We start from the raw sequence: 27,801 nt of genomic DNA, 5'->3' as shown, positions 1-27,801 counted from the left end.
AAGTTATGGACCATACATTCAATTTCGGTGAATATTTGAGTGGTGCAGATTGTTAGCTGTAATTCCAGAATTATTGTCTTATGTGTTGTGCTTTATCAAGTGAAGATTTATAATGACTGCACAGCTCACTACAAATGTAAATGTTTTCAAATGGCAGATGATATGAATGGAGCAGAAGGAGTGTCTGCCAGTGGCGCTACCTTGGGAAAGCTGCGGCAGTTTCTGGATGCAGTGGGTCCCGAGGCTCGGCTGGTGTGTGGATCTGTTGAATAGCGCACTAGCACGATTGCATCACATATAATGTTAATTTGGGCAATTCTGTGATCGAACTAGGGCCTGATCCACCATCTTTAATTTTACTTCCATTGAACTGCACCACCTAATCTGGTGAAGATGATATTTTATCAATCTAAACAGGCTCAACGTAAACTTCTGAATGTCAAACAATTTTTTGAGAAACGAGGAGAATTCCTTGTTATAAACTTTAGTTACATACCAATATTAATAGGAGAAGATTAAGGGTGAGCTTGAATCAAAATGAAACAATCTGGACTGAGTCTAAATGGCTGAATGATCAAATTAGAATATACAATATACATTGTTGCTGATCTGATCTATAAATATATCTTGACATTGATGGGGGGAGGCATTTGGGGTGCTCATTAAAATGGCCCTGGAACGATGAAGCGATGTAATTTGGGAATGGTCAAGTTAATGAAATTTACGCTCGAACGGGAAGCATAGTTCTTTCTACGGATGAAATCTGTATCCTGCTGGTCTTTGCAAGCACAAGGTAATTATCTTTAATTAAGCTCCCCCTGGGGATGGTCAATCTCGTGTTCAGATTAAAGGTGACATGTGGGCAAGGAGGGTGGAGGGGGGGGGGGGGGGGGTAAATGGCACACACCTTTCTTTAGTAAAATAGAAATCATTTAGATTATTGCAGCGATTTTAGAGCCCTAGATTGCAGCGCATGCTCAATCTCATGTTCAGATTTAAGGTGTCATGTGGGCAAGAGGAAAAAATGGCACACACCTTTCTTAAGTAATATAGAAATCATTTATTAATGCCAAGAAAGGACGACGGAAATGGACAGATCAGTGGACGGAAGACAATTTATTGTTAATAATTTACTTAATAAATGGACACTTAATAAGATAAACGGATGGAAGAAAACAGACAGATAAACGGATGGAAGTCGTAAATAAATGTAACAAGAAAGAGCAATCAGAGATTGCAGACTCTCACCAGGACGTGTTTTTAGTGGTTTTTAAGGCTTTTGTGTTAAAACTAATATGGCGGCTGAACCACGTGACCGATGATGTCATCATTTTTTTTTTCTCGACCAATTTATCCCGAGATGATGCTCAATAAATTACATCTTGATCGGATGAAGTTTTGTACTTGTCGGATTATGACGTCATAATGGAGGCACCTATGACATCATCATTAACATATTTTATTCCCCATGGAGAGTTCTTTACAATGAGCCATGTCTCAATTTTTTTCTAGACAGCACTTTTAGAGATATAGAGGTGCAAAGTTTTTCATTTTTCCCAGGATGGCGGTTGAACCACGTGACCGATGACGTCATTATTATTATTTTCTCCACCAATTTATCCTGAGATGACGGTCAACAAATTTAATCTTGAGCAGATGAAGTTTTGTGATTGTCGAATTATGACATCATAATGGAGGAACCTATGACATCGTCATTAACATATGTTATTCCCCATGGGGAGTTCGTTACAATGAGCCATGCAACAATTTTTTCGATGCAGTGCTTTCAGAGATAAAGAGGTAGTTTTTCGGTTTTTCCAAGATGGTGCCTGTACCACGTGACCTATGATGTCATAAATATCACTAAAATATCATACAGGAGGAGGTGCACCGATGGTGAAAATTTCCTGTCAATCGGACCAACGGATGCAGAGAAAATAATATTTATTCTGTGCGGACAAACAAACAGACAGACAAACGGACTGAAATGCAATACCCTCTCCTCTGGCGAGGGTAATAAAAGGAGAGGAGGGACACTTAACGATGGAGTGGGGAGGAGGGGGGGGGGGGGTTCGACTCACATGAACTGCAGGGCTTGGACTTCAGTTGTCTGCATGGACTCTCGACAACCATCCATGAACTGCTGTCTTTGTCCAGTCTCTGTCTCTGTGTCTTTCTCTTTCTCTCTCTCTCCCTCTCCCTCGCCCTCTCTCTTTCTCTCATGTCAGTGTTTGTGCATGGCTTTTTACCACTTCCCCACATGTCGACACAACATGATCAAGTCGTGGAAAGTTCCAAACTGTCTGGCAAAAGAGAAGGTTGCCATGAAGCCTTTGATATCACAAGAGAGCATAGACAGTATCTGCCAAAGAGGATATAAAAAGTCCCTTCTGCTGAGAGCATAGACAGTATCTGCCAAAGAAGATAGAAAAAAGTCCCTTCTGCTGAGATTATGATATTATAGACCTCACCATAATCATTTTAATTACGATGTCATCAATATTGGCCTATTCGCAAGATTCTGGATTCCGGAAGTGGAATCTCTGGAAAATCCTCTCTATCTCTTTGCTGATGACTCCATTCTCTGCCGCTACATACCTCATCCCTCAGATTGGCAGTCTGCAGCCTCCTCACTCTCTGCAGACCTGGACAAAATCACAGACTGGTCAAACAAGTGGAACATGTCTTTCAATCCTGACATATCTCACACTCTCACTATGTCTCTCCAAAAAGACCGACTGGACAACCCTCCCATTTTTGGTATCCATGGAAATCTCCACGCATGGCTGGCGGACTTCCTCTCTAGTCGTAGTCAACGTGTGGCCCTGAATGGGTTTCTCTCATCTCCTCTTCCTGTTCAGGCTGGAGTTCCCCAAGGCAGTGTTCTGGGCCCTGTGCTTTTTCTGGTCTTCATCAATGATCTCTCTGACTCTCTTGAAAATCCTCTCTATCTCTTTGCTGATGACTCTACTCTCTGTCGCTCCATTCCTCATCCCTCAGATCGGCAGTCTGCAGCCTCCTCACTTTCTGCAGACCTGGACAAAATCACAGACTGGGCAAACAAGTGGAACATGTCTTTCAATCCTGACAAATCTCACACTCTTACGATGTCTCTCCGAAAAGACCGACTGGACAACCCTCCCATCCACTTTCTGAATAATCCTCTCCAAGAAGTTCTGTCACTCAAGCATTTGGGTCTCACTATCTGCCATGATCTTCCTGGGAAAACCATATTTCCAAGCTGGCCTCCAAAGCCAGTCGCCGACTGGGCATCCTCAGTTGTGCGAAGTCCTTCCTTCGCACACCTGAGCTCCTCACCACATACAAGGCTTTCATCCGCAGCTCAATGGAATACTGTTCTCCACTCTGGGCTGGTGCTCCTGCCTCACACCTAGCTCGGCTTCTGTATGCTCGTGGTCTTTCTGTCTTCTACCGACTCCTCTCCAGTCTAGCTCCCCCTGCTCTGTCTGTACCCTGTCACCCAGAATTCACCCCAGATGCAATTTTTAGAAATACCAACTTCTTTCCTGGAAGTCCTAGCTGTGTCCATGTGTTTTATACCTCTCCCACTCCTCCCCCTCCTTACCATGCCTCCTCCCCCCAAGTCCTCTCCCTCCCACAGATCTCTCAATGACCCTGTTCTCTACTGTTGTACTTGTGTGCTTCCCTCTCTCTCCCCATCTTGTCTCCCACTCCCTTTATTATATGTTTTATGTGTCCGTTTGTTTTTTTGTGTGATTAATGTTAGCTCTAACACGAGCCTCGATCTTGTATACAAAAAAACAAACAAACAAAAAAACGACTACCTCCAGGCACCTATCCCTCTTCACATTATTTATTCAGCTCCCGATATCAGTAGTTTCAGTTTCACTCTGAGATATCAGTTTAGATTTGTCATTGCAACTTGTGATGCGACTAGAATAGTGCACTGAACAAGTCGGCAAAATAGATTTTGGGAGGAAATTTGTTCGAATTTTATAAGGGGTCTAAAGTGTTTTTAGGGTCATAAAGGGGACTAAATCTCCTAAAGATTCAAGACTCTTAAAAGGGCCAAATGGGGTCTAAACGTGTCTAAAGACGAAAAAGCAAAAAGGGTCAAAAGTGTCCAAATCGTATTAAATTGTCGAGAGGGTCTTGCATTGTCCAAAGGGTCTTAAAAAGTCAATACGTCTGAAGAGTGTCGAAAATGGTGTATATGTCTCAAAAGGGTTGAAATGGGTATAAAATGGTCTAAAGGGTGTAACGGTCTACGGGGTGTAAAAGGTATATGGGGTTTAAAGGGGTCTAGAGGGTGTAAAGGGTTTGAGGGGTTTAAGGGGTTTAAAGGGTCGAAGGAGTGTAAGGCGTGTAAATGGTCAAAGAGGTCCAAGGGATATTAATGGTCATAGGAGTCTAAGGGGTGTAAAGGGTCTAAAGGGGTGTAAAGGTTCAAAGGGATCTAAGTGGGTGTAACGGGGTCAAAGTGGTGTAAGGGGTGTAAGGGGTGGAAACGGTCTAAATGGATAAGGGAGTGAAGCTGCAGTAAAGAAAATACCTTGGGTTCGTAAATAAATTAACTCGGAGTGCAACACGACAATAACGGGCCAAATGACCTCCTCATCACAGTATAAAACCCATATTCAGGCATATCGTGGTTAAAAATCTGATTGTTGAAAGTTTCGTTGTGATTAACCTTGGGAGCTCGAAGCGATATGATCCCAAACAAAGGGCAAAACTAGAACGGCGCTCAGTACAGAGCATACCTCTGGCAGTTGAACAGTTTACGTTTTGTATCCCAGAGTAGACCAGAAAATCACAATATATATATATATAGAGAGAGATATTATATAATAAAGTTTGTGTTAATGAGAGTGGTTTATAAAAGTGTCATTTGGTTTGTCAAGCTTGTGCTGATGAGTAGTAATCTTCACAAGAGTCTACTTTATTGAAATCAATGCATATGATGTGCTTAATCTACTTATTTTTCTTCTTTCTTGCCATCTTTTTCCACTCTTCCTATCATGAAACCCTGCTTTTCACACTCCCAGATGCCTCTACTTCCAGAATGCAGAGCTTCACGAGGGCCACATTCTGAGGAGGAGTTTGAGGAAGTGACTAGGAAGCGCCAGGAATCTGTGAAAAAACGGCAGGAGCAAGTTGAGAAGCGCCAAGCTCAACGCATTCAAGAAAACATACAAAAGAGGTTGGTATTGACATTAATAAACCACCTTTAGAGGCCATTTTTCCCCGCAAGCGGGGGTTGGCCTTTTTCGGGAACCGTGGTTGTTGTTGTTTTTCGGTCCCCTTTTTGAAGCAATGTTTTACTGCCGGATGCCCTTCCTGACGCCAACCCTTTTTGCCGCCTTTAACGACAAGCAGGGAATTACCAGTGAACTGGTACTCAATTAGCCGACCTCGGAAGGATGACAGGCTGAGTCAACCCCCCTGGCGTTAATTCAGCGATCGACCGGGTTTCGAACCCAGGATCCTAGGATCCTAAGCTGACACCCTAGCCGCTAGCCCAACACCAGGGTTAATTGACATTAATAGTAATGCAAATAATTTGTGAAGATCCATTTAGCATTGATAAACCTAGTTCTGTTTCGAGTCCAAATTCTCCAATTATAAACATGATAATATAGATTGAAGTATTGTACATTGGTGATGTTATACCATACTGGCCGAGGCAGGAAATAGATTGAGGGGAAAAAAGAAACGAACGAAATGAATGCTGATGTCAACGGTTTTGGTAAATATTGCTTGATTTTGACAATTATGTTCCGATTTGTGTTTGAGACAAACGCTCTGGAAAGACAACGGTTACTGCAGTTGCAACATAGAACTGCTTTCTGAGAACAAAAGTGAGGAGGAGAGGGTGGAGGGTACACATAATCACGATGAACAGCACAGAACTAATGAGGAAGAAGAGGAAGTAAGCTCTTTGTTTGACGAATGGACATTGAACCAAGGTGGCTCAATCCAGTACCTCATTGGAGATGTTACTCACCCAACTGTGAAACCTGGATGCTCTGCTATCATCATCCACTGTGTAGGTGAGTAATTACCTTTTTCTGGCTGGTTGCTCAACTCAGCATTATTATTTTAGCCTGTTAATTTTGGTTTTATAAGATCCAAGTAATGGGTTGCTATAATACCAATATTATATGGGATAGATTTGTTAAAGACATTTTTGGTACAAATCTGTTTATTAGTCCCCTACCGGTGTACACCGGAGGGGACTATAGGTTTGGACGTCGTCCCTCCGTCTGTCCGTCTGTCAGTCCGTCAGTCTGTCAGTCCATCACGCAAAGAACAGTTTTCCGGACTTTTTTCCTAAGCTCTTAATGCGAATGATTTCAAACTTGGCAAATGGTTTCCTTATGATAAGTTACAGATCAAGTTCGAAATTCACGACGTTTCGATCATTTTTGACAAAGTTATGGCACTTTGAACTTTGGTAATTTCCCCAACAGTTTTCCGGACGACAGACTGCCGGTAGGAGACATGTATTGCAGCGCAATACTCAGAATGCTTGTTTAATTTTGATATCCTTGAGATAATGTTGAAAGCGTTCTGGGAGTCGAGCACTTTCACTGATATTTACACGATCAGAAGGCCCCATTCAGTATCAGATCAAATAGATACAGCCTTTGGCATGTGGAGAGACCTTGCTCACTTCCTTAGCCTTTATGGAACTTGCGCAAAACCTTAACTTGTTTCCTCAACAAGAGATTCTTTGCTAGAAACTTGAGTGAAACCTGTAATGATTTTCGATTGGTGGAGAGCTGAAAGAGCACAGGGTATGACACTAGATGAGGTGCAATAGCAAACTGAGAGAAAACCTGTCTCCAGTAAGAGAGCAGAAGGCCTTGTGGTTTTTTTTTGGATACCTAGTCGCAGCTTGTATAAGAGCTAACACATATAACATCTAATAAAGGGAGCGGGAGACAATAAGGGAAGAGAGAGGGAAGCACAACAACAATAGAGAACAGGGACATCAGGAGATCTATGGAAGAGAGAGGGCTGGGGTGGGGGTACATGGGATAAACAAGATGGACACTACAGGGGCTTCCTGGAAAGAAAAAAGGGAATTTTTGAAGCAGGTTGGTTTGGGGTGGATTAACGGTTTTAGATTAACGGTTTAGTAATCAAGGTTAAAGATGGGGGAAGCTATGAGATGGAGGTTAACAGCTGTTTTGAATACCTGGAAGAAGGAGTGGGATTGAAGAGAGTGTGGAAGTTTGTTCCAGAGGCAGGAAGAAAGAGGAATGAAAGAGTGAAGGTGAGCAGAGAGTAGTGATTTTGGCAGTTTCACCTGAAAAGGGTTGCTGGCAGACTTTGTGCGTCCTGCAGGAATATTTGGGGGATAGATCACAGATAGAGCAGGGGGTGCCAGGCCGGAGAGGAGTCAATAGAAGATAGAAAGACCACCAACCTGCCTGCAGTGAGAGAGAGTAAAAGGCCCTCAGAATCAGCTTCATCGTGGGAGATACCAATGATTCTTAAAGCCTTGGTTTCTACAGCATGACGCCAAGCTAGGTGTGAGGCAAGTGCACCAGCACAGAGGGGAGAGCAGTACTCCATCAAGCTGTGGGTGAAAGCTTTGTATGTGTCGAGGAGCTCAGAAGTGCCAAGGGAGAACTTCACACAACAGAGGATGCACAGTTGGTGACTGGCTTTGGAAGCCAGCTTGGAAATGTGGTTTTCCCAGGAAAGATCATGTCAGATGGAGAGACCCAAAAGCTTGAGTGAGAGAAGTTCTTCGAGAGGATTGCTGAGAAATTAGGTGGGAGGGTTTTCCAGTCGGTCTTTTCGGAGAGACATCATGAGAGTGTGAGATTTGTCAGGATTGAAAGACATGTTCAATGTGTTTGACCAGTTTGTGATTTCGTCAAGGTCTGCAGAGAGTGAAGAGGCTGCTGCCTGCCAATCTGAGGGATGAGAGATGGGGTGGCAGAGAGTGGAGTCATCAGTAAAAAGATGAAGAGGATTTTCCAGAGTCGGAGAGACCATTGATGAAGATTAGAAAAAGCAAAGGGCCCAGAACACTGCCTTCGGGAACTCCAGCCTGAACAGGAAGGGGAGATAAGATAATTCCATATAGAGCCACACGTGGACTACGACAGGAGAGGAAGTCCACGGGCCATGTGTGGATATTTCCATGGATACGATAAGAGGACAGTTTGGTGAGCAGGGCGGGGTGCCAGACCGTATCGAAGGCACGAGATATGTCAAGGGAGACGGCTCTGATTTCCTGTTTGGCATTGAGAACCTCCGTCCATTGTTGAGACATCAGAAGTAGCATGTCCAGAGTAGAGTAACCTGGTCTGAACCCAAATTGATGATCCGAGATCAAGCCATTGGAGAAGAGGAAGGATTTAATATCAGAAGCGATGATGGATTCCATGACCTTGCTGATTATTGGGAGCAGGCTGATTGGTCTGTTGTTGCAAGGATCTGTTTTTGCACCTTTTTTGTGTAAAGCGATAATGTTGGCTGATTTCCAAGCATATGGCAGATGATCTTGAGCAAAAGAGAGGGTGAAGAGAACAGAGAGACGGTGAGATGGAGCGGCAGAGCAGGATTTTAGGACCCATTTGCTAATGCCTTCTGGTCCAGTTGCAGAATCAGAGTCGAGGTTTGACAGAAACTTCTCCACCTTGTCAGGAGAGAAGGACACAGAGTCCAGGTACAACTGGGTAAGGTGGGTGCAGAGAGAGATGGGTTTTGAACCCAAGATTTTGAGGCAAACACAGAGTTGAGGCATTCAGCTTTTCCACGTGCGGAGTCAGCTGTGTAGCCATTTGAGGTAAAGGAGGGGATGGAGGGGGAACAAACACCAGAAACAGATTTGACCAGACGCCACCAGGATTTGGAGGAGGGAGACAGGTTTTCGAGTTCAGTCTTGAGAGTAGTGAGATATTGTTTCCCGGCTCTCCTCAGGGAAGACACACATTTGGTCCGAGCTTTGTGGAAGGAACTGAGATTGCTTTCCAGTTCGATTTGATTGACCTTCCATGAGGCAAAGGCAAGTTGTTTCAGGGCAACTGCCTCACCACAAGATGTAGTGTACCAGGGACTGGAGGAAGGGTATGACAACTAAAGACGAAATGGGATAAATCTGTGCATGAGAGAGAGAACAAATTTCTTTGGATAAATTCCCAGGATGATTTGATGTCACAGACAACAGAGATGGGAGACCATTCCAGAAGTTTGATGGCTGCTTGAAGACCGTACCAGTCGGTCTGAGTTAAATGCCAGACTCGTTGACGCTGAGGAGGCTCCCTGAGAACGGCCATAGAGATGTCCACTTTAACAAGGAAATGATCAGATGAATGGATTGGAGCAGAGGAAGAACAGCCGACATTTGCAGTGAAGTTAATCATGATCAAGTATAGAAGAGATGATGTTCTGTTGACTGAGATCCTGCTCGGGAAATTGACAGATTGTGTCAGTCCCAATGAGTCTCGGAAGTCCTTTGCTGAGGTGCCATGGCAGGTGAGAGATGTAGCCACACCCAGCCAGCTGGAACTGTGTTTCAGCTACTTGTGATGTTTCACTGCTGCAGTATCCATTTACTGCTACAGCATGCTTTGGAGAGGTGGTATACTCGGACAGCAGCCCATAATATATAGAGCAGTACTCCGTTGAGCTTTTACGACTACATTTATGCAGCAAGAAGTTCTGAGGTGTCACGTTAAATGACTCTTTTTTTTTTTTCAACAGAGAATGCCCAGTCTTATTGGGAGGTGAATTATAAAATGTTATGTCCAAGAAAGGTTGAGGCTAATGATTAGTCCGAGGAGTTTGGGTAAAATTAGATCAGGAAATTAATGTGATGATTCTTCATGAGGTACAAGGTAAGTATAACTTATCTGGATTAAAATCCATATTTCAGGTTTGAGCCCCAAGTCCATGTTTTAGTTATTCCCTTGTTCAGATGTGATGGCAGTATGGTGGTGAAATGAGGGACCAGTTGGAAAAGGTGGATTTGCTAGCGAAAAGTACGAGTAATTTAGGGGAATCTTTTTCAGATATTTGGATAAGTTATTGGCGTAGACCAAAAATAGTACTTGATCAAGCAAATTGCCTTGGGGTTTGCTTGGTACATTGGCCTTCACTGGTAAAACAGATACGATTCCATCATTTGCTATTACTAGGGCATGCCCGTACTATATATATGCCCGTACTATATATCTATCTAAAATTATATCCCCCCCCCCTCTATTTACATGAAATGGTTTGGTTCATTCGCAACGCCAAAGCGAACGGCGAACGGCTTGCGAGTACAGTGACAATCCCCCCCCTCTATTTACATGAATGGTTTGGTCCATTCGCAACGACCACAGAACCCCCCCCTCATGCAATGGTTTGGTCCAAAGCGAACGGCTTCCGGAGTTTGGTAAAGCAATCGCCATCGCGTGCACAAACGCGCAGGAAAGCGAATGAATCGCAAATTCGTTTTTATTAGTGATACGAATTGAATTGGGAGAAATTGGGAGATGAATGAATTGGGAGAAATAATGCGCATAAGAAATCGAATTACGTACCGTAATGGCGGTCAGCTCGTAACGCGCTCAGCTCCGCTCGTCTCACATCGGCCACGCCTACGCAACAAAGCGTTCTGTGATTGGATGCCGGAAAGCGTGCTGCCGGACAGTCGTCACTGTCCGGAAGTTCGCAAATCGCAGTTAGGATGAATCGTTTTAATTTAATCGCAGTTTGAATTCGTTTTAAAACATAGTTTAACGGCAACATAGTTTTCCAACGTGAAATAAATGAATACGCTGTCAAATGTGCCGTCCGAGGCAGAGTCTGATCGCCACGTTCGGCACACGTGATAGCTCGCTGCTCTCTGATTGGTTGAAGCGTTTTTTGGACATATCTCGGTAAGTAATTGTCCGATTAATATGAAACCTTGAAAAGGCACATCCTCGGGTCCCCAGCAATATACCTGGCAAGTTTCAAGTATATCGGACCCGTGGTTGTCGAGAAACAGCGGTCACAGACAAACACACAGACAGACACACACACACACAGAGATTACTGGCATTATAGATAGATGTTATTACCCCACGCTCAAAGTGAAAAGCAGGGTTAAGCAGTTGGGTCACTTTGTCTGACTAAGTCTTTCTACAGACGTCGGTCATTGGTCAAGGAGCTACTTGATTACCTTCGCAAAAGCGGAAGGTTATGTTTTGATCGCTGTGTATTTATTTGTATGTCTGTGTGTGTGTGTGTGTGTATGTTATTCGCATAACTCAAAAAGTATTCAACCGAATTGCATGAAATTTGGTGGGATGATTGGTTATTATACGGGACACATTTGATTAGATTTTGGGAGCAATCGGGTCAAAGGTCAAGGTCAAGGTCACGAAAAGGTCAAAATCGTATTTTTACCATAGCGCGGTCAATTTTTATCCAATTGGCATGCAACTAATGCCAAAATGTTCAGAATTCAATGCCCGATCTTGTGATATACGACATGACCCAGTGAAGACATTACCCTTGTTAGCGGTTGGGGGTCAAAGGTCAGGGGGGTCACGACCTTGCAAAATGTGCGTTTTTTGTCATAACTCGGTCAATTCTTATCCGATTTGCATGAAATCAGCACCAAACTGTTCACTGTTCTGTTCCCTACACTCCCATGCCAAGTACAGAACAGTAGCTGCGGCGAAGGTATGCGCTCTACCGAGTGCCCGTTCTAGTTTGAATTTAATTTTATATTTTGAACATTGTAGAGGTACTTTGACTCTGATTTTGACAAATTGTACGGAATCTCATCCTCAGAGCACATGCACACAGAGTAAGGTAATTGTTTTACTCTCGGTCTGTCTGACAGTCAAACAAAACTGAAAATAATTCCAAAAATGAAACGTACTGTTTTTATGGACATCATAAAGGAAAAAAACAACAGGCACGAATAACTAATTTCATGTGTTTAAAAGGTGGTGTAAAAGATGGTGTATCAATGGAGGTAAACCTCAAATTCAATGGTATTTTTTTCCCTACAGCCTTTAAAAGTTTTGTTTTATTTCAATTAAATTAAATACTTGAACACTGTAGAAAACAAGACGCCCTATTGTCACTTCTAAAAACCTATTTTTAGCAGTACTTGGACAAAATATTACACTATCTCGACCAAACAAATGTGTCTCTCTCTCTCTCTCTCTCTCTCTATCTATCTCTCTCTATCTATCTCTCTCTATCTATCTCTCTCTCTCTCTCTCTCTCTCTCTCTCTCTCTCTCTCTCTCTCTCTCTCTATCTCTCTCTATCTATCTCTCTCTATCTCTCTCTCTCTCTCTCTCTCTGTCTCTCTCTCTCTCTCTCTGTGTTGTGGAATATTGAGATTCAGACAAAATGGAAGCTCGTAGGAAATATAGATCGTGCCTGGAAACTCAAAGCAAAAGTTTAAAAGACCCTTCTCATGTCTTTTTTTTCCCTGTTCTATGATGAAGATGTTCTATGAACTCTCTAGTTTGTGAGCATGGAGTCTGCAAACTGAAAAGCTAATACGTATATAGATTGTTTTGAGAAAGTCTGCTACAGGCAGAGAGCATGCAGAAGTTAAAGCAAGCCGGGGATGTTGAAAATTCAAATCGTGTCATAGATTTGTACAGACATAGTTGGATTAATATTTGTACAGACATATTCCCCAGACATTCTGTTTCTCATGGCTCAGAGCCAACATCCACCATAGAAAGGAGTAGAACTCTATCGACCAGGTAGCAATCCAAATCGATGTTTGGTGTTCAGGCCAATAGAAAAGAGAGAAAAAAAGACTCAGCAGCAATGATGGCATCACCCATCAAGTTCTGGCTTACCTGATAATGGTACACACTGTTTATGGTCCTTTTGAAGGTTACCAGATTGTTTTTTGGTCCATTTTTCCACTGCAATGTCCACAGGAGACTGCTCTGCCTTTCAGAAGTATTCGCACATGACGTCAACCCATATCTAATTTGTGTCCAATCTCTCTTTCTGGCTATTGAGACTTACTGTGATGGCTGATTCATACCAAGTTTGCACCATTGAGTGTTGCGCTCACGTGGGTGGAAATGTGGCCATTCATTTTGCACATTTAAATGTTTTATTTGTCATGCTTGAATTCACGTTCATGCATTGTTTGATTCACTTATGGAAACGTGCACTAAAGCATGCAACAAACACCTATGAACTTATTTTGACTCTGCAATTTATCTGATTTGTATTGTTAAAACAATCCATGTTATCTAGATATTGGCCTTATATTATGACTGACCTTGGTTTTGTGTGTGCTATGTGGCTAGATAACTCTGGTTGCTGGGGTCATGGTGGACTTTTCAAGGCACTAGACTCACGCTCTCCTCTTCCTCATCTTGGCTACTCTTTCGCTGGAAGAATGTCAGGTATATGAAGTCGATATCTTTTTTTTGTATACAAGGTCGAGGCTCGTGTAAGAACTAACGCATAAAATACAGACTTGGCATTTAATATGGAATATTTTTTTGTGGGGGTGAACTTACTTTTCAAGATGTCTTAGAACCAAAAGTTCATTGGAATTATGTTGAAATTATTCTAGATTTTGTTAATGTGACCTTTAAAAGAAACAAAAACCACATTTGACATTTCGAAACAAATAAATTGATCCTTGAAAGTGATGTAAACTGATATCAAACTCAATTCATGGACAGTACTGTGTTAAACTTCTGTACGTTTTCCAGAAGTATCTCTTTATTTTGCACATTAGGCAAATTTTTTTTAACAAAAACAAAAGTTAAATTACGACTGGGATTACGGACAGTAAACTTACAGTTCAGTACTTCGTGTAACCCCCACGAGCATTCACGAGAGCACGTACATGTTGAGGCATGCTGTTCACGAGATTTGCCAAGGTTTGGACAGGAATCGCTTGCCATGCAGTGACAATAGCCTGCTGCAATTCACGCACAGAGGTCGGCTGCTGGTCCAAGTGGTCGATTTGACGCATTAATTCTGCCCACAAGTTCTCTATCGGATTCATATCCGGGGACATGGCAGGCCACTCCATATGCTCTACACCACGGTCAGCAAGAAAGTGTTGGATCAGGCGAGCACGATGAGGCCGTGCATTGTCATCTTGGAAGACAAAGTTTCCTCGAAAGGCTGCACGAGCAAATGGAAGCAATGTTTCTTCCAGAATGGCCCTGTACTTGAACTGGTTCAGGTTTCCATTCAGAACAACCAGGTCAGTTTTGCCCCATGCATGAAAAGCAGCCCAAACGGTCACCCCACCACCTCCAGCTTGGACTCTTGGCACTATACAATCTTTGTTGTAGGCTTCATGCACTTGTCTGCACACTCGGACGCGGCCATATTGACGATAGACCAGAAATCTAGACTCGTCACTGATGATCACGTGATTCCAGTGTCCTGGCTGCCATTGAGGGTGCTCTCTGGCCCACTGCAATCGGCGCTGGCGGTGTTGTCTGGTCAGTCGTGGCTTTCCTAGGGGATGCCTGGCAAGATAGCCTGCTTGAACCAGTCGTTGGTTGACTAGCCTTCTGGATACAGGCACATTTGTCAGTTGCTGCCACTCAGCCCTAAGCCGATTAGCTGACTTGGTACGGCCATTGCGGACTAACCGGTGCAGCTGGCGATCATCCCTCCTTGTGGTTCTGCGAGGACGTCCTGGCCTCGGTATTGGAGTAGGGACACCCCTCTGAGCATTTCGTTTCAGGATCTTTGACACCTGACCTTGAGTGATGCCAGACTGCCGAGCAATAGCACACTGTTTCATGCCGTAATTTCGTAAAGCCACCACTCCATGACAAACAGCATTGTCGAGTTGACGGACCATCTCCAGAGGAAGTGGCAATAACTTTTGGAGATGTGCAGCAGTTGTTTTCCACTAATACAGAACGCAACAACCCTTGTATACCCGACTGTGAAGCCAATCATCAAATGCACCTGTCCGTACATTTTGCCACGCCACCTGTGATATAATCCTGTTGTTGACTCTTTGCTGCGACAGACAATCAATGACATGGTTCTTTTAAGAAATAAATCACAAAAGTGTAAAAGAAACTCACCAGATTGAAATACTGAGTTAATAAAGTAAACCCAAGTCAAGAAAAAAATATATTCCATATTAAATGCCAAGTCTGCACATAAAAACATAAGCAGAAACATACATGAAACATACAATAAAGTTAGTGGGAAACAAAAGGGGGAGAGAGAGGAAAGGAAAACAACAGTTGAGAACAGGACATCAGGGGATCTGTGGAAGGGAGAGGGCTGTGGCGGGATACACGGTATAAAACAAATTGACACTACTCGGACTTTGAAGCAATGTTTTACTCTTTGTTACACTCTGTCACTCAAGCTTTTGGGTCTCTCCATCTGACATGATCTTTCCTGGGAAAACCAGATTTCCAAGCTGGCCTCCAAAGCCAGTCGCCAACTGGGCATCATCCGTTGTGCGAAGTCCTTCCTTGGCACTTCTGAGCTCCTCACCACATACAAAGCTTTCATCCACTTATATTTCATCCAGCTTATATATTTCAGTCTTACTTAACCCCAAGGACAAGACAAAGACAGACAACGAGCACACTTACACGGGGAATGATGGCAGGAACGAATGCAGGAGGTGGATGGCTGGAGGGAGAGGGAGGTCCACGGGAACTGTGTCCTGGTCGGGCCGGGATCTGATCACAATGCCAAGCCCATTAACTTGTGTGTGCTGCATAATTTTTTTTCGTGTTTATCCTCATTTGTATCCTCTTTCTCAGTGAGGTAAATTCCATTCATTCATTAAGTGCTGAAGGTAAATTCCATTCTCCAAAAAAAACCTCACAAAATGTCATAAAATATGAGTACAGATTGTACATTTCATTCTCAAGGCAATTTTGGATCGACATAAATGTTTTCAGTGGTGCTGCACACATCATAAGGGCAAATGTATAACAATTCGTTGTTTGTAAGATTACTCTGTCAATGCTTTGAAATAGCAAGTCAAGATAAGGAGGGAATAGCCGTCAAAACAGTGTTTCTTGAGAGACTATGTTCATCAAAAGTTATCCAAAATAAATTTCAAGGTCGCTCATCATCTTCACAAGTTTGTTCTTTCACTACCTTGGATGATCTTAATTTGTCATTCAACATCAAGTTCAAATAAAACGTGATTTTTTTTGGAATATATATTTTTTTTATCGATCTTATTGTTTTTCTACTGGGAGATGTGGGGGTTGGGGGCGGCTTTTATTATCCTCTCTGGGATATATAGGTTACAGTAGATCAAGGCTCGGGTCTGTTAGTCTATGGAGGAGGCCTCAAAAATGTTGGGTTTCCTCTCTTTCAGTTTGGTATTGAACAACAGTAGTGACTTTAAAAAAATTATCGTATGTTTTTGTGGTTTATAATATATTTTTTCTAGTACAGGTGCCCTCAGGAAACGGCACGTAAGTTATTTATACACCTTAACACGGTGTTTGTCCAAGGAGGAAAAACCCCTTGGGGAGGGTCGATATTATTATTAGAATTGGTTCACGAGTTATCAAGTGACCACTATATTCGTCATGTGTGTGTGTCTGTCTGTCTGTCTGTCTGTGTGTATGTGTGTCTGTCTGTCCGCAGCATAACTACCCGATGATATCATCCGATCTTGATGAAACTTTGGTGGGAGGTTGATATCATGATCTAGTTGTGTCCTGCCTAGAGTGGGCGTATTGCGCCCATTGTGGGTGGAGCCACGCCCGAAAAAGATGTCTTTTTAGGGGGTAATCGATTTCAAGCTACATCTTCTCTGAGGGGTTTGGTGGAATCTGACAGGGGTTTCGATATTTGGTTAGGCCAATGTCATGCGTCTGGCCCCACAGAGCTCGATTTTTCATTTTTCATTTTTTTTTTCATTATTATTATTATTATTATTTCATTTTTCACCGAATTTTCGGTATTGTGTAGCTAACGAACCTCATGACTGATTATACATTATTTTCTCTCTCATTTCAAGGTCAGTAACCTTCGTTTTGACATTTCCGGGCCTGGCCTGTCCGGGCCTGTTTCGGTTATAGTGCGTTCTTTGTCATTGAATACCGCTCGCTCGTGAACCATCGTCGTCTCCTGACTTGCATATATTATTTTGTAATAACCATTATCTTGTACTACTCTGATTATTGTCGTTATTACTTCTCTTCGGGGAGCGAGGAGGGGGGAGAAGGGTGATAAATTAAGTCACTCCAACCTCTTGTGACCCTTTGTTTGGTTGAGTTTGGTTGAGATTGCATAAGTAACTGCCGCATGTATCGCGGTCAGACAGACAGAAAGACAGACACCAAATTGCTCATTATAGTATGATTATCGGACTCAGCTAAGAACACGTCACAGTCGTGCATGTACTTGTTGGAAAAATTGGTACAGACATCAAGGGTCATATACTACAAAAGTCATGCAAACAGAAAGGTTCCTTTTTACCTCCTTTATACCATGTTTTACACCAATTTTATTCCTGTTCATTTCAAAGACATTACATAAGTCATCTTATGTCTTTTAGGAGAGAAGGCTTCTGCAGCCACTAGCTTGACATACCGTCTTTATAAAACCCATCTTTCACCAGCCATGTATAAAGCAGCTGAACATACGCAAACAAAACAAACATCTATGAGCCGTGAGCATGACTTGTGTTACATGCTCCTCCCCAAACCCCGGGCACGGTGTACCTCCGAGTGTTATTCTGTGGCAGAAAGATGTGTTATTCTGTGTGTCAAAGATCAATGGTGAAACCACACCAATTGTTACCAACAAACAAGTATTGTATTAAGGTCACACAAGAATAACAGTACAATAACAATATGAATCAATTGTACAACCAATATATCATTCCTATGATGGTACCATCAGTTTCGTACAATGTAACTCACTATGCTCCAAGTGAGCGAAAATAACATTCCCAATGTCTCTATCCCGGCATCAAGCCAAAGTCGATCCACGCTCCAGTGATCGTCAGAACGATGTCGTATCGAGACCAGAATCCCGTTCGGTTGACAGTCACACTGCCAAATATGGGCAAAGGTATCCTCAAGAGGCGACTGGGAAATCACACCTTCGGATATGGATGTTCAACGGCTCCCCACACGGCGAACCGCAAATTCCCACTTGAAATCCACGTCACACATGCAAACCAGGCTAACGGCTGGATGCGTTGAAATGGTTGGAGCGAGGTCAAGAGCCTAGAGCGATCCGAAATCAGGCGCGAGGCAAAATGGCCAACGGCCCATACTCGAGACGTAACGGCACTCCAATGATTCTCTTCGGAATCAACCGCAAAACCTGTCACGCAGGTTTATCTGTCACAGCGATAACTCTGTCGCAGGAATCCCTTTCCCAGGAAACCCAAAGTTCACTCGTGACCCCCGTTCGCCAGCGTTTGCTCAAGACCTCGAAGCAGCTCGGCTTCTGCTCCACCTTACTCGCTCCGCCTCTTTTTTTCTCCTCTTCTTCCTCTTCTTCTTCGTCCGGTTCCCGATCCGGTTTCCGGTTTCTTTTTAAAACATTAAGTTTTTTTTACCTTTTGAAAACAGTTATCTCCAATTCACTTAAACGATAACAATAATAGTACATGCAAACAAAAATGTTTACAGTCGATGAGAACCACAACAACGGAAGTGACGAATCCGTAACACTTCCTCCCCTCAAGAAAGAAAGTTTGAACATAGTGAAAACTTTCATTGCATGCAAAAAGTCTTTCAACAAACAAAAGTAAAACTCACACCCAGATGATCAATTCACGTGAGCAACAACAATTAATATTCCCCAAAATAAAGCAACAAAACTTCCAAACAACCTTCAGGAATTTTCAAAGCTAGTTTACTCTGGATAAAGCATCAGCAACGACATTGTCCTTTCCCTTTAAATGATCAATTTCCAAGTTGAACTCCTGCAAAGCCAAACTCCATCTCAGCAACCTCTGATTTTTATTTTTCATTTTTTGAATGAAGGTTAAGGGGTTGTGATCAGTGAAGAGTTTTAACTCTAGATTATCTTGCACCCCGACTGCAGGTACGACAGGTGAAACAGGAACCATTTTTTCCACAGACTTCCTCTCATAATATTTCTTCAGTCGGTTGACATGACACAGCTGCTGCTTTTTCCGTTGGTCGGGAGTTGTCACCACGTAATCAGTTGCATTAACCCGCCTTTCGATTGCATAGGGACCAACGTATCTAGCCTGTAGTGGCTGACCTGGTGTGAGAAATGGAGAAGGTGAAAGGATTTTGGAGTTTGCTGATGGAGCTGTTGTTGATTTGTAATACTCAGTTCCAGAAAGAGGATAATAAGCTTGTTACATACACGTCAGGTGGGTCGACGACAACCGTTGACGACCTGATGGTGCGTAGGCGAGATAGGGGCACCTCCGGGACACAAAGGTGATCCCGGGGGAGGAGGCTGTTTCACAACACCACTTGGTTGTCTGCGACATAAGGTTGAAAGGTGCGAGGAGAGCTCGGCGGGTGAAGTACCAACCGAGAATGAAGGTGTGGAGGTTGAAAGAGGTGACAGTGAGGGAGGCATTAAAAGAGAGGCTGAGTATGGTCGAGGATGATCTGGTTGAGCTTGAAAGTGGTTGGATGTCAATGAAAGATAGTCTGTTGGGAGCCGTTGGTGAGGTATGTGGATGGAGAAAAGGACCACCGAGGCACTCGGAAACATGGTGGTGGGATGATGAAGTTGGAAAGAAGATTGACGAGAAGATGAAGAAGTTCAAGGAGTGGCAGAAGGCGAAGGGTACGGGGGCAGAAAAGGAAGAGCATGAAAGTTATAAGGCAGCGAAGAAGGCTGCAAAGTAAGAGGTAGCAAAGGCGCAGGAGGCATGTAGGAAAATGTTCGGAGAACGCTTGAATTTGGAAGAGGGTCAGAGAGCGGTATTCAGGATTGCAAAGCAGATAGCGAAAGAGAGGTGTGATGTGATGGGGGTGAGTTGCTTGAAGGATGAAGTGGGACAAATCGTTGTGGACCCAGATGGAATTAAAGGAAGATGGAAGAGATATATGGAAATACTGTTGAATGCAGAGAATGAATGGGATGGCAACATAGAGAGTAACCCAGTTTTAGGACCGGCAGAGAAGATAACCGAGAAGGAAGTTGAGGAAGCGATTAAAGCAATGAAGAGTAGAAAAGCGGGAGGGCCGACGGGAGTTGTGGGAGATATGTTGAAGGCAGTGGGAAATTGGAGTGTGAAGAGAATGACAGAGATCTGCAATCTGGTGGTGAAAGAAGGCCGCATTCCAGTGGATTGGGAACTGAGTACCCTCGTCCCTCTATACAAGGGGAAAGGTGACCCTCTGGACTGTGGATCGTATCGAGCGATAAAGTTATTGGAGCATGGAATGAAGGTATTGGAAAGGGTGTTGGAGAGGAGGATAACGAAGAAAGTGAAGATCGACAAAATGCAGTTTGGATTTATGCCAGGAAGAGGAACGACAGACGCGCTTTTTATTGTGAGGCAGTTGCAGGAGAAGTACATGGAGAAGAGGAAGAAGTTGTTTCTTGGGTTTGTTGATCTGGAGAAAGCATTCGATAGAGTTCCACGTGGTCCTCGGGACTGAAATTTCTTCTCTGAGATTTCTTGTAATGTCTCACTTTCATTACCTTTGCAAAAGCGGAAGGTTATGTTTTGATCACTGTGTATTTATTTGTATGTCTGTGTGTGTGTGTGTATGTTATTCGCATAACTCAAAAAGTATTCAACCGAATTGCATGAAATTTGGTGGGATGATTGGTTATTATACGGGACACGTTTGATTAGATTTTGGGAGCAATCGGGTCACAGGTCAAGGTCAAGGTCACGAAAAGGTCAAAATCGTATTTTTGTTGTACTGTTCCCTACACTCCCATGCCAAGTACAGAACAGTAGCTGCGGCGAAGGTATGCGCTCTACCGAGTGCCCGTTCTAGTTTTATCCTGTGTCACTTTCAAGTTTCTTCTCGCAACTTCACAAGCCTTTGCCAATCTGTGCCTAACCGTTGACACATACTCTACCACTGTTGACTGCTACTCCTCCTGTAGCCACTGTTCTTTCACCAATTTCAATGGTCCTCGCACTGCGCGTCCAAACACAAGTTCAAAAGGACTGAACCCCAATGATTCCTGAACAGATTCCCTCGTAGCAAACAACAATAAGGGTATTCCTTCATCCCAATCCTTGTCACATTCAAAACAATATGTTCTGATCATATTCTTCAATGTCTGGTGAAACCTTTCCAAGGCCCCATGGCTCTCGGGATGGTAAGTACTTGATCTTACTTGCTCCACTCCCAACAGGTGTACCACTTGCTGAAAAAGTGTTGACATGAAATTGGAACCCTGATCAGACTGGATGACCTTAGGTAGGCCAACCAAAGTGAAAAATTTAATCAAGGCCTTTGCAATAACTGCCGCAGTAATTTTTCTAAGAGGCACTGCCTCTGCGAACCTTGTGGAAGCACACATGATGGTCAGAAAATACTGATATCCAGCCTTAGTTTTAGGTAAATGGCCTACAAAGTCAATAAATGACTCGGCTGAATGGCTCTTCAAAAGCTGGAATTGGTTTCAAAGGTGCAGATGGGACTTTCTGATTAGGTTTTCCCACCAGCTGGCAAGAATGGCAAGATTTACAGAACTCCGCCACATCACGTCGCAATCCTGGCCAGAAAAAATGTACCAATATTCTGTCACATGTCTTGTTCACTCCAAGGTGCCCGGCCAAAGGTATCTCATGCGCCAAACTCAATATCTCCTTCCGGTACGGCGGTGGCACCACAATTTGGAAATGAACTTTCCACTCATCGTTTGCTGGCACCTCTGGTGGTCTCCATTTTCTCATTAGTATTTCCCCTTTCATGAAGTAACCAACAGGTATCTTCATAGCCTCTTCCTCTGTAACGGCTTTACCAATTAAAGTCCTGAGCTCCGAATCTCCGTGTTGTTCTTCAACAAGTCTTTTTCGGACCAGCACGGTTTGTTCAACCTCGTTCCCAGATGTCTCCGACGGACTCTCCATTTCCTCTTTTGTTCCAGATGCCACCTTTTCCTTAAGTTCCTTGATGTCACTCCCTTTCCTATTACCTCTTTCAGAATTTTCCTCCAATACCTCTAAGGAACCCAAATCCACATCGCCTTCCTTCTCCTTCTCTTCAGAGCGCTTCCTACCCATAGCACCAGTCACTGCACAGGATGGAAAGATTCCCAGAATCTCCTGCTGTAACTGTGCGGTGTTATTTTCCATACTGGGCTTTTCAACCAACATTGGATTACCAGAAACTCGACCCCTGGCCAAATCATTCCCGATAATAAAAGAGATTCCCTCTACAGGAAGAGTGGCTTGTAACCCCACAGTGACCGGTCCTGACACCAACTCAGACTCTAAATGGATGACATGAAGAGGAGCTTTAACATAGCCACCAACCCCCTGTAAAAGAACACTAACACCAGTTGCCGTCTTCTCTGACAATGGCAAAATGCCCTCAAGCATCAAAGATTGATGTGCTCCTGTGTCCCTCAATACCCTAACAGGTCTCTGGTTCGTTAAGTCTCCATCCAGTGACAGAAACCCCTCTGAAATAAAAGATTTGTAACCCTCTTGAACAAGGTCGTTCTGTGATGCCGTAACTTTGACATGGGAACCTTCACAAGGCACTGTCCTCCAAGGACGATTTCTCGCATTGGCCAATGCATTCGGAGTTGCACTAGTTTGACTCCGCTCCTGATTTTTCCTTTTCAGGGCGTAACATTGGGACATCAAATGCCCAGGTTTCTTGGAAAAAGCACAAGTCGGCCCGGAGGAAAAACTCGTGGTCTGCCTCGGGCCCCCCGGAAGATAAGTCTGTCTTGGAACTGTAGTCTTCTGACCCCTAAAGGTCGTGGTATCAGATTTGTCCCCATAGTCCTCTCTAGGCCGCCTCCATGAAAATTTGTTCTCCGAACCTGATTTTCCGTAACTCCCCTGGCTAACTCTAGGCGGGAAGTTAGGTTTGTGGAACCCCATCCTGTGTGTCAAGGCATAGTCATCTGCCACGGTTGCTGCCTCATACAACTCTGGTACTTTCTTCTCATCCAGGTGTACTTTAATGTCCACGTGGACACACTGTTTGAATTCCTCCACCAAGATCAATTGTCGTAACAGGTTGAAGTCTTTCCCAATCTCCTTCGAGTCACACCACCTATCAAACATGGTTTCCTTCATTCTGGCAAACTCCACATGGGTCTCACTCTCCCTCTTCCTGGCATTCCTGAATTTTTGCCGGTAAGCTTCAGGGACCAATTCATAGGCTTTGAGAATGGCTTTCTTCACTATCTCATCATCTGCACATTGGTCAATCGGTAAAGCCGAATAGATATCTTGAGCTTTACCCACCAGAACACTTTACACTAACATAGTCCAGGACCCCACAGGCCATTTTAGCATTTGAGCCACCTTCTCAAAATGTAAAAAAAACTTGGCTACCTCCTTTTCATTGAAGGGTGGATCCAGCCTCACATGCCTACCAACATCCCAAGAGTTCTCACTAGTTGTCGAACTAGCCGGCATGGATACTACTTCTCTCCGTTCTCCCAGTAATTCCAGCTCCTTGAGTTAAGTTCCTTCTGATACTCCATGTCTCTTTCCTTTAACTCCCTTTCGGCTCTCCTTTCCTCTGCTCTTCTTTCTTCTTCAGCTCTCCTTTCCTCTGCTCTTCTCTCCTCGAGTTCCTTTTCAGCTCTCCTTTCCTCTGCTTTCCATTCCAACTCTTTTAACCTTTCCTGGCTCTGCAGTTGCATCTCCATTTTCCGGAACTCCACATTTCCTTTTTCCTCTGGTAACCAATCCAAGGCTACCTCTTCCCATGTTCCTTGTCCCACTAGAGATTCCACCACCAATGTCTGAATCTCTGCTTTCTTCATACTAACTCGGACCTCCAAGTTAAAATATTTGGCCAATATCATGAGTTCCGATCTTTTTAACGCCTGGAACTGTGCCTCATTAAGGGACGCCGCAAACTTTTCTGCGTCAAATACCATGGTGACTATCAGGTCGCACCTGTTAACCTTCACACAAAAAAAATTCCAATTGTTTGAAAAAATTTGGGAATGTTTGAAAATTCCAATTTTGGGAATGTTAGGGAATTCAATCCCGGACGTTGCCCCCAATTTCTGTTACGTGCTCCTCCCCAAACCCCGGTCATGGTGTACCTCCGAGCCACGAAAGGAGTCACGGCAGAAAGATGTCTTATTCTGTGTGTCAAAGATCAATGGTGAAACCACACCAATTGTTACCAACAAACAAGTATTGTATTAAGGTCACGCAAGAATAACAGTACAATAACAATATTAATCAATTGTACAACCAATATATCATTCCTATGATGGTACCATCAGTTTCGTACAATGTAACTCACTGTGCTCCAAGTGAGCGAAAAGAACATTCCCAATGTCTCTATCCCGGCATCAAGCCAAAGTCGATCCACACTCCAGTGATCGTCAGAACGATGTCGTATCGAGACCAGAATCCCGTTCGGTTGACAGTCACACTGCCAAAGATGGGCAAAGGTATCCTCAAGAGGCGACTGGGAAATCACACCTTCGGGTATGGATGTTCAACGGCTCCCCACACAGCGAACTGCAAATTCCCACTCGAAATCCACGTCACACATGCAAACCAGGCTAATGGCTGTATGCGTTGAAATGGTTGGAGCGAGGTCAAGAGCCTGGAGTGATCCGAAATCAGGCGCGAGGCAAAATGTCCAACGGCCCCTACTCGAGACGTAACGGTACTCCAATGAGTCTCTTCGGAATCAACCGCAAAACCTGTCACGCAGGTTTATCTGTTACAGCGATAACAACTCTGTCGCAGGAATCCCCTTCCCAGGAAACCCAAAGTTCACTCGTGACCCCCGTTCGCCAGCGTTTGCTCAAGACCTCGAAGCAGCTCGGCTTCTGCTCCACCTTACTCGCTCCGCCTCCTTTTTTCTCCTCTTCTTCCTCTTCTTCTTCGTCCGGTTCCCGATCCGGTTTCCGGTTTGTTTTTAAAACATTAAGTTTTTTTTTACCTTTTGAAAACAGTTATCTCCAATTCACTTAAACGATAATAATAATAGTACCACCGTTTAGAGGCCATTTTTCCCCGCAAAGCGGGGGTTGGCCTTTTCGGGGACCGTGGTTGTTGTTGTTTTTTTGGTCCCCTTTCTGAAGCAATGTTTTACGGCCGGATAATAATAATAGTACATGCAACCAAAAATGTTTACAGTGGAGGTCCCCCTATCCACAACAACGGAAGTGACGAATCCGTAACACTTGCTTATACATTCACTGCTGTGAATTTGCTTGCTTTGCTCACTAATTTGCGTAACACTTGCTTTGCGTTTCAGGCTTTCGTGGCCGTGAAATTTAGCCACACTATAAGTGAGCTTCGCGGGATATCCCACCAGATGTGCAAACAAATCAACCCAGCAAAAGAAACATCGACAAGCCGCGAGCATGACCTGCTTATACATTCACTGCTGTGTGCTTTGTGTTTTCAGGCTTTTGCAGCCACAAACTTTCGCCACACTATAAGCGAGCTTCGTGGGATATCCTACCAGATGTGCAAACAAGTCAACCCCACGAATTATAGAATGCAAACGCTTCATTAAATCGATTACAATTTGCAATTTACGGTAAAGCATCAACAGAGATATTACACAATGAAAACGCTTCGGGGGTTGTTCCATCAGCTACGAAAACATGTCAACCCGGCAAATTATAGAATGCACATGCTTCATTGAATCTATGATTGTAATTAGCAGATAGGCTCAATATGGCATCATCCGATAACATCCCCCACAAAAAATGGGCAGAGTATTCACCCCTCCTGCAGATACCCACAGTGCTTGCATTCCTACATATATAGTCTGTGTCCTCGAGCTCGATCATTGTTCTCGTCCTGTTGGTTTGACCTGCGTTTTTGACTCCCGCTCTGCTCATCATTCAATCATGGCTCCCAAGTGCAAGACCAGTGCCGGAGATGCGTCGACTACCAAGAGGCAGAAGAAAGTGATGAGCCTGAGCCAGAAAGTGGAGCTGCTCGACCGGCTTTCGAGAGGAGAGAGTGCGGCCTCTGTGGGCAGGCATTACGTCTTCAACGAATCCACCGTTCGCTACATACGGGAGAAGGAGAAGGCGATTCGTGAGAGAGTTTCAGCGAGCGCTGTATAGCGTATGAAGGTGGTAACCCATTTCTGGAATGTCCACATGTAAAGAATGGAGAAGACTCTCAGAATATGGATCGAGGACAACATGCAGACGAGGGACTTCATGCTGAAAACAATGATGCTGAACCGTTCCCTAAACCCGCTTATCGAGGATGAGTTGGATGCCATTCCAAAGGTTTCTGAAGAGGAGGAGGCGGGCAGTGATGAGGAAGAGGTGCCGAGGTCCAACCTCACAGCCCAGTTCCTGGGCGAGTTGCTGCAGGACATGCGGGCACTTGCAGACAGGGTGCAAGACGCTGACCCAGTCGTGGAGAGGTACCTCAAGTTCAAGAGGGGCTTGGATGATGCACTGGTCCCGTACAAAGAGTTACATCAAAATGTTGGGCAATCTGTCAGGCAGCTCTCCATTACCCACTTCTTCAGCCCTACTCCCAACACCGCAATACCATCAACACCCTCTCCTGCTGTCCTCAGTGTCCTCACCAACATTCTCACCAGCGTCCTCACCTTCTCCTACCTCTTCTGGCTCTCCCTTAGTGCATGATTTTTCTACACCATCATTTGGGTCACCCTCAAAGTTTGAGGAATTATGGGATTTTAATTTACCATCATTATCACCATCATCATCATCATTTGAATGTTGCGTGTGTTTGTAAAATAAAAATTTAAAACGGTAGATGATGGTGTTGTGTTTTTTTTTGTTTCACGGTGCGGTATGGTTAAGGTGGTTACGCACTTTTAATAAACTAAGCGCATTCCTTCAATAAATTGGAAACGGTACGTGGTGTTGTCGTTTTTTTATTTGTAAGCATTTTTTGGGAAAATGTAATCGTGTGCATTTGCGGTCAAAAACATTTTAAACTTTAAAAAAAAATTCTATATGAATCAGGAATGGCCGGGAACCTATAACATATCCCCCTTTTCCCTATTGAAACAATGCCATGGCATACATTCGCGGGATTTTTATCGACCATCGCGGATTAATTATCGTCGACATTTTCTGGATTTGCCTCACCATTCGCGGATTTTGCCTTGCCATTCGTGGTTTGATCCCCTCTATTCGCGGATTTTCGTGACTCGGGAATCTATCCCCCTTTTTCCATTGAAACAATGCCCTGCTATTCGCGGTTTTGCTATTCGCAGATTTTTCAGGAACGTATCCCCCGCGAATAGCAGGGTCTGAGGGTATAAACAAACATGTATACCTGTGTAGTAATACTTCTCGAAGCAATAGAAAAATACAGTATGTAAAAGTACATGGATGGAGCACACAAACAACCACAGCCACACCAACACCAATTAAGTGTTATAAAAGATCATTTTCACGTGTTTTATATCAATTTACATCCTCATTGACACTCAAAGACAGACATGCAATATTTTTGTGTGGACAGCCATCTGCGCTAACGGGAGGAAGATCGAATAGGTATTTCATATATAAATGTGGAGCATAAGTATTTGGTTTATTTTAATGAGTCATGTTTGTGATTTATCCTGTTGTTTTTTTTCCTCCCTTCTATGTGATTACCTTAATTTTGATTGAAGATCTCACTCTTGGTGATGCACACCTTATTGAGCTTGATGAAGATGAAGATCAGCGAAAGATTTCTGTGAGTGAATTATTTGGAAATTCCTTAAAGGACATACTGCGTACTCTT

General features: G+C 43.7%; 1 protein-coding gene across 2 annotated transcripts in view; it reads left to right on the top strand.

Moving 5' to 3' along the window:
- Positions 1-27,801, top strand: part of CHD1L (chromodomain helicase DNA binding protein 1 like) — a 155,189-nt gene that overhangs the window by 77,632 nt on the left and 49,756 nt on the right. For both annotated transcript variants that reach the window (XM_068098272.2, XM_078769862.1), the window contains exons 16-20: positions 158-252; positions 5,028-5,182; positions 5,776-6,032; positions 13,271-13,369; positions 27,689-27,753. In XM_068098272.2, coding sequence (XP_067954373.2) covers positions 158-252; positions 5,028-5,182; positions 5,776-6,032; positions 13,271-13,369; positions 27,689-27,753 — 671 coding nt within the window. The remainder of the gene's footprint in view (positions 1-157; positions 253-5,027; positions 5,183-5,775; positions 6,033-13,270; positions 13,370-27,688; positions 27,754-27,801) is intronic.

The sequence above is a fragment of the Myxine glutinosa genome, chromosome 1, assembly GCF_964187855.1.
Source record: "Myxine glutinosa chromosome 1, kmMyxGlut1.1, whole genome shotgun sequence".
NCBI lineage: Eukaryota > Metazoa > Chordata > Myxini > Myxiniformes > Myxinidae > Myxine > Myxine glutinosa.
This window is presented reverse-complemented; position numbering and strand designations above follow the sequence as displayed.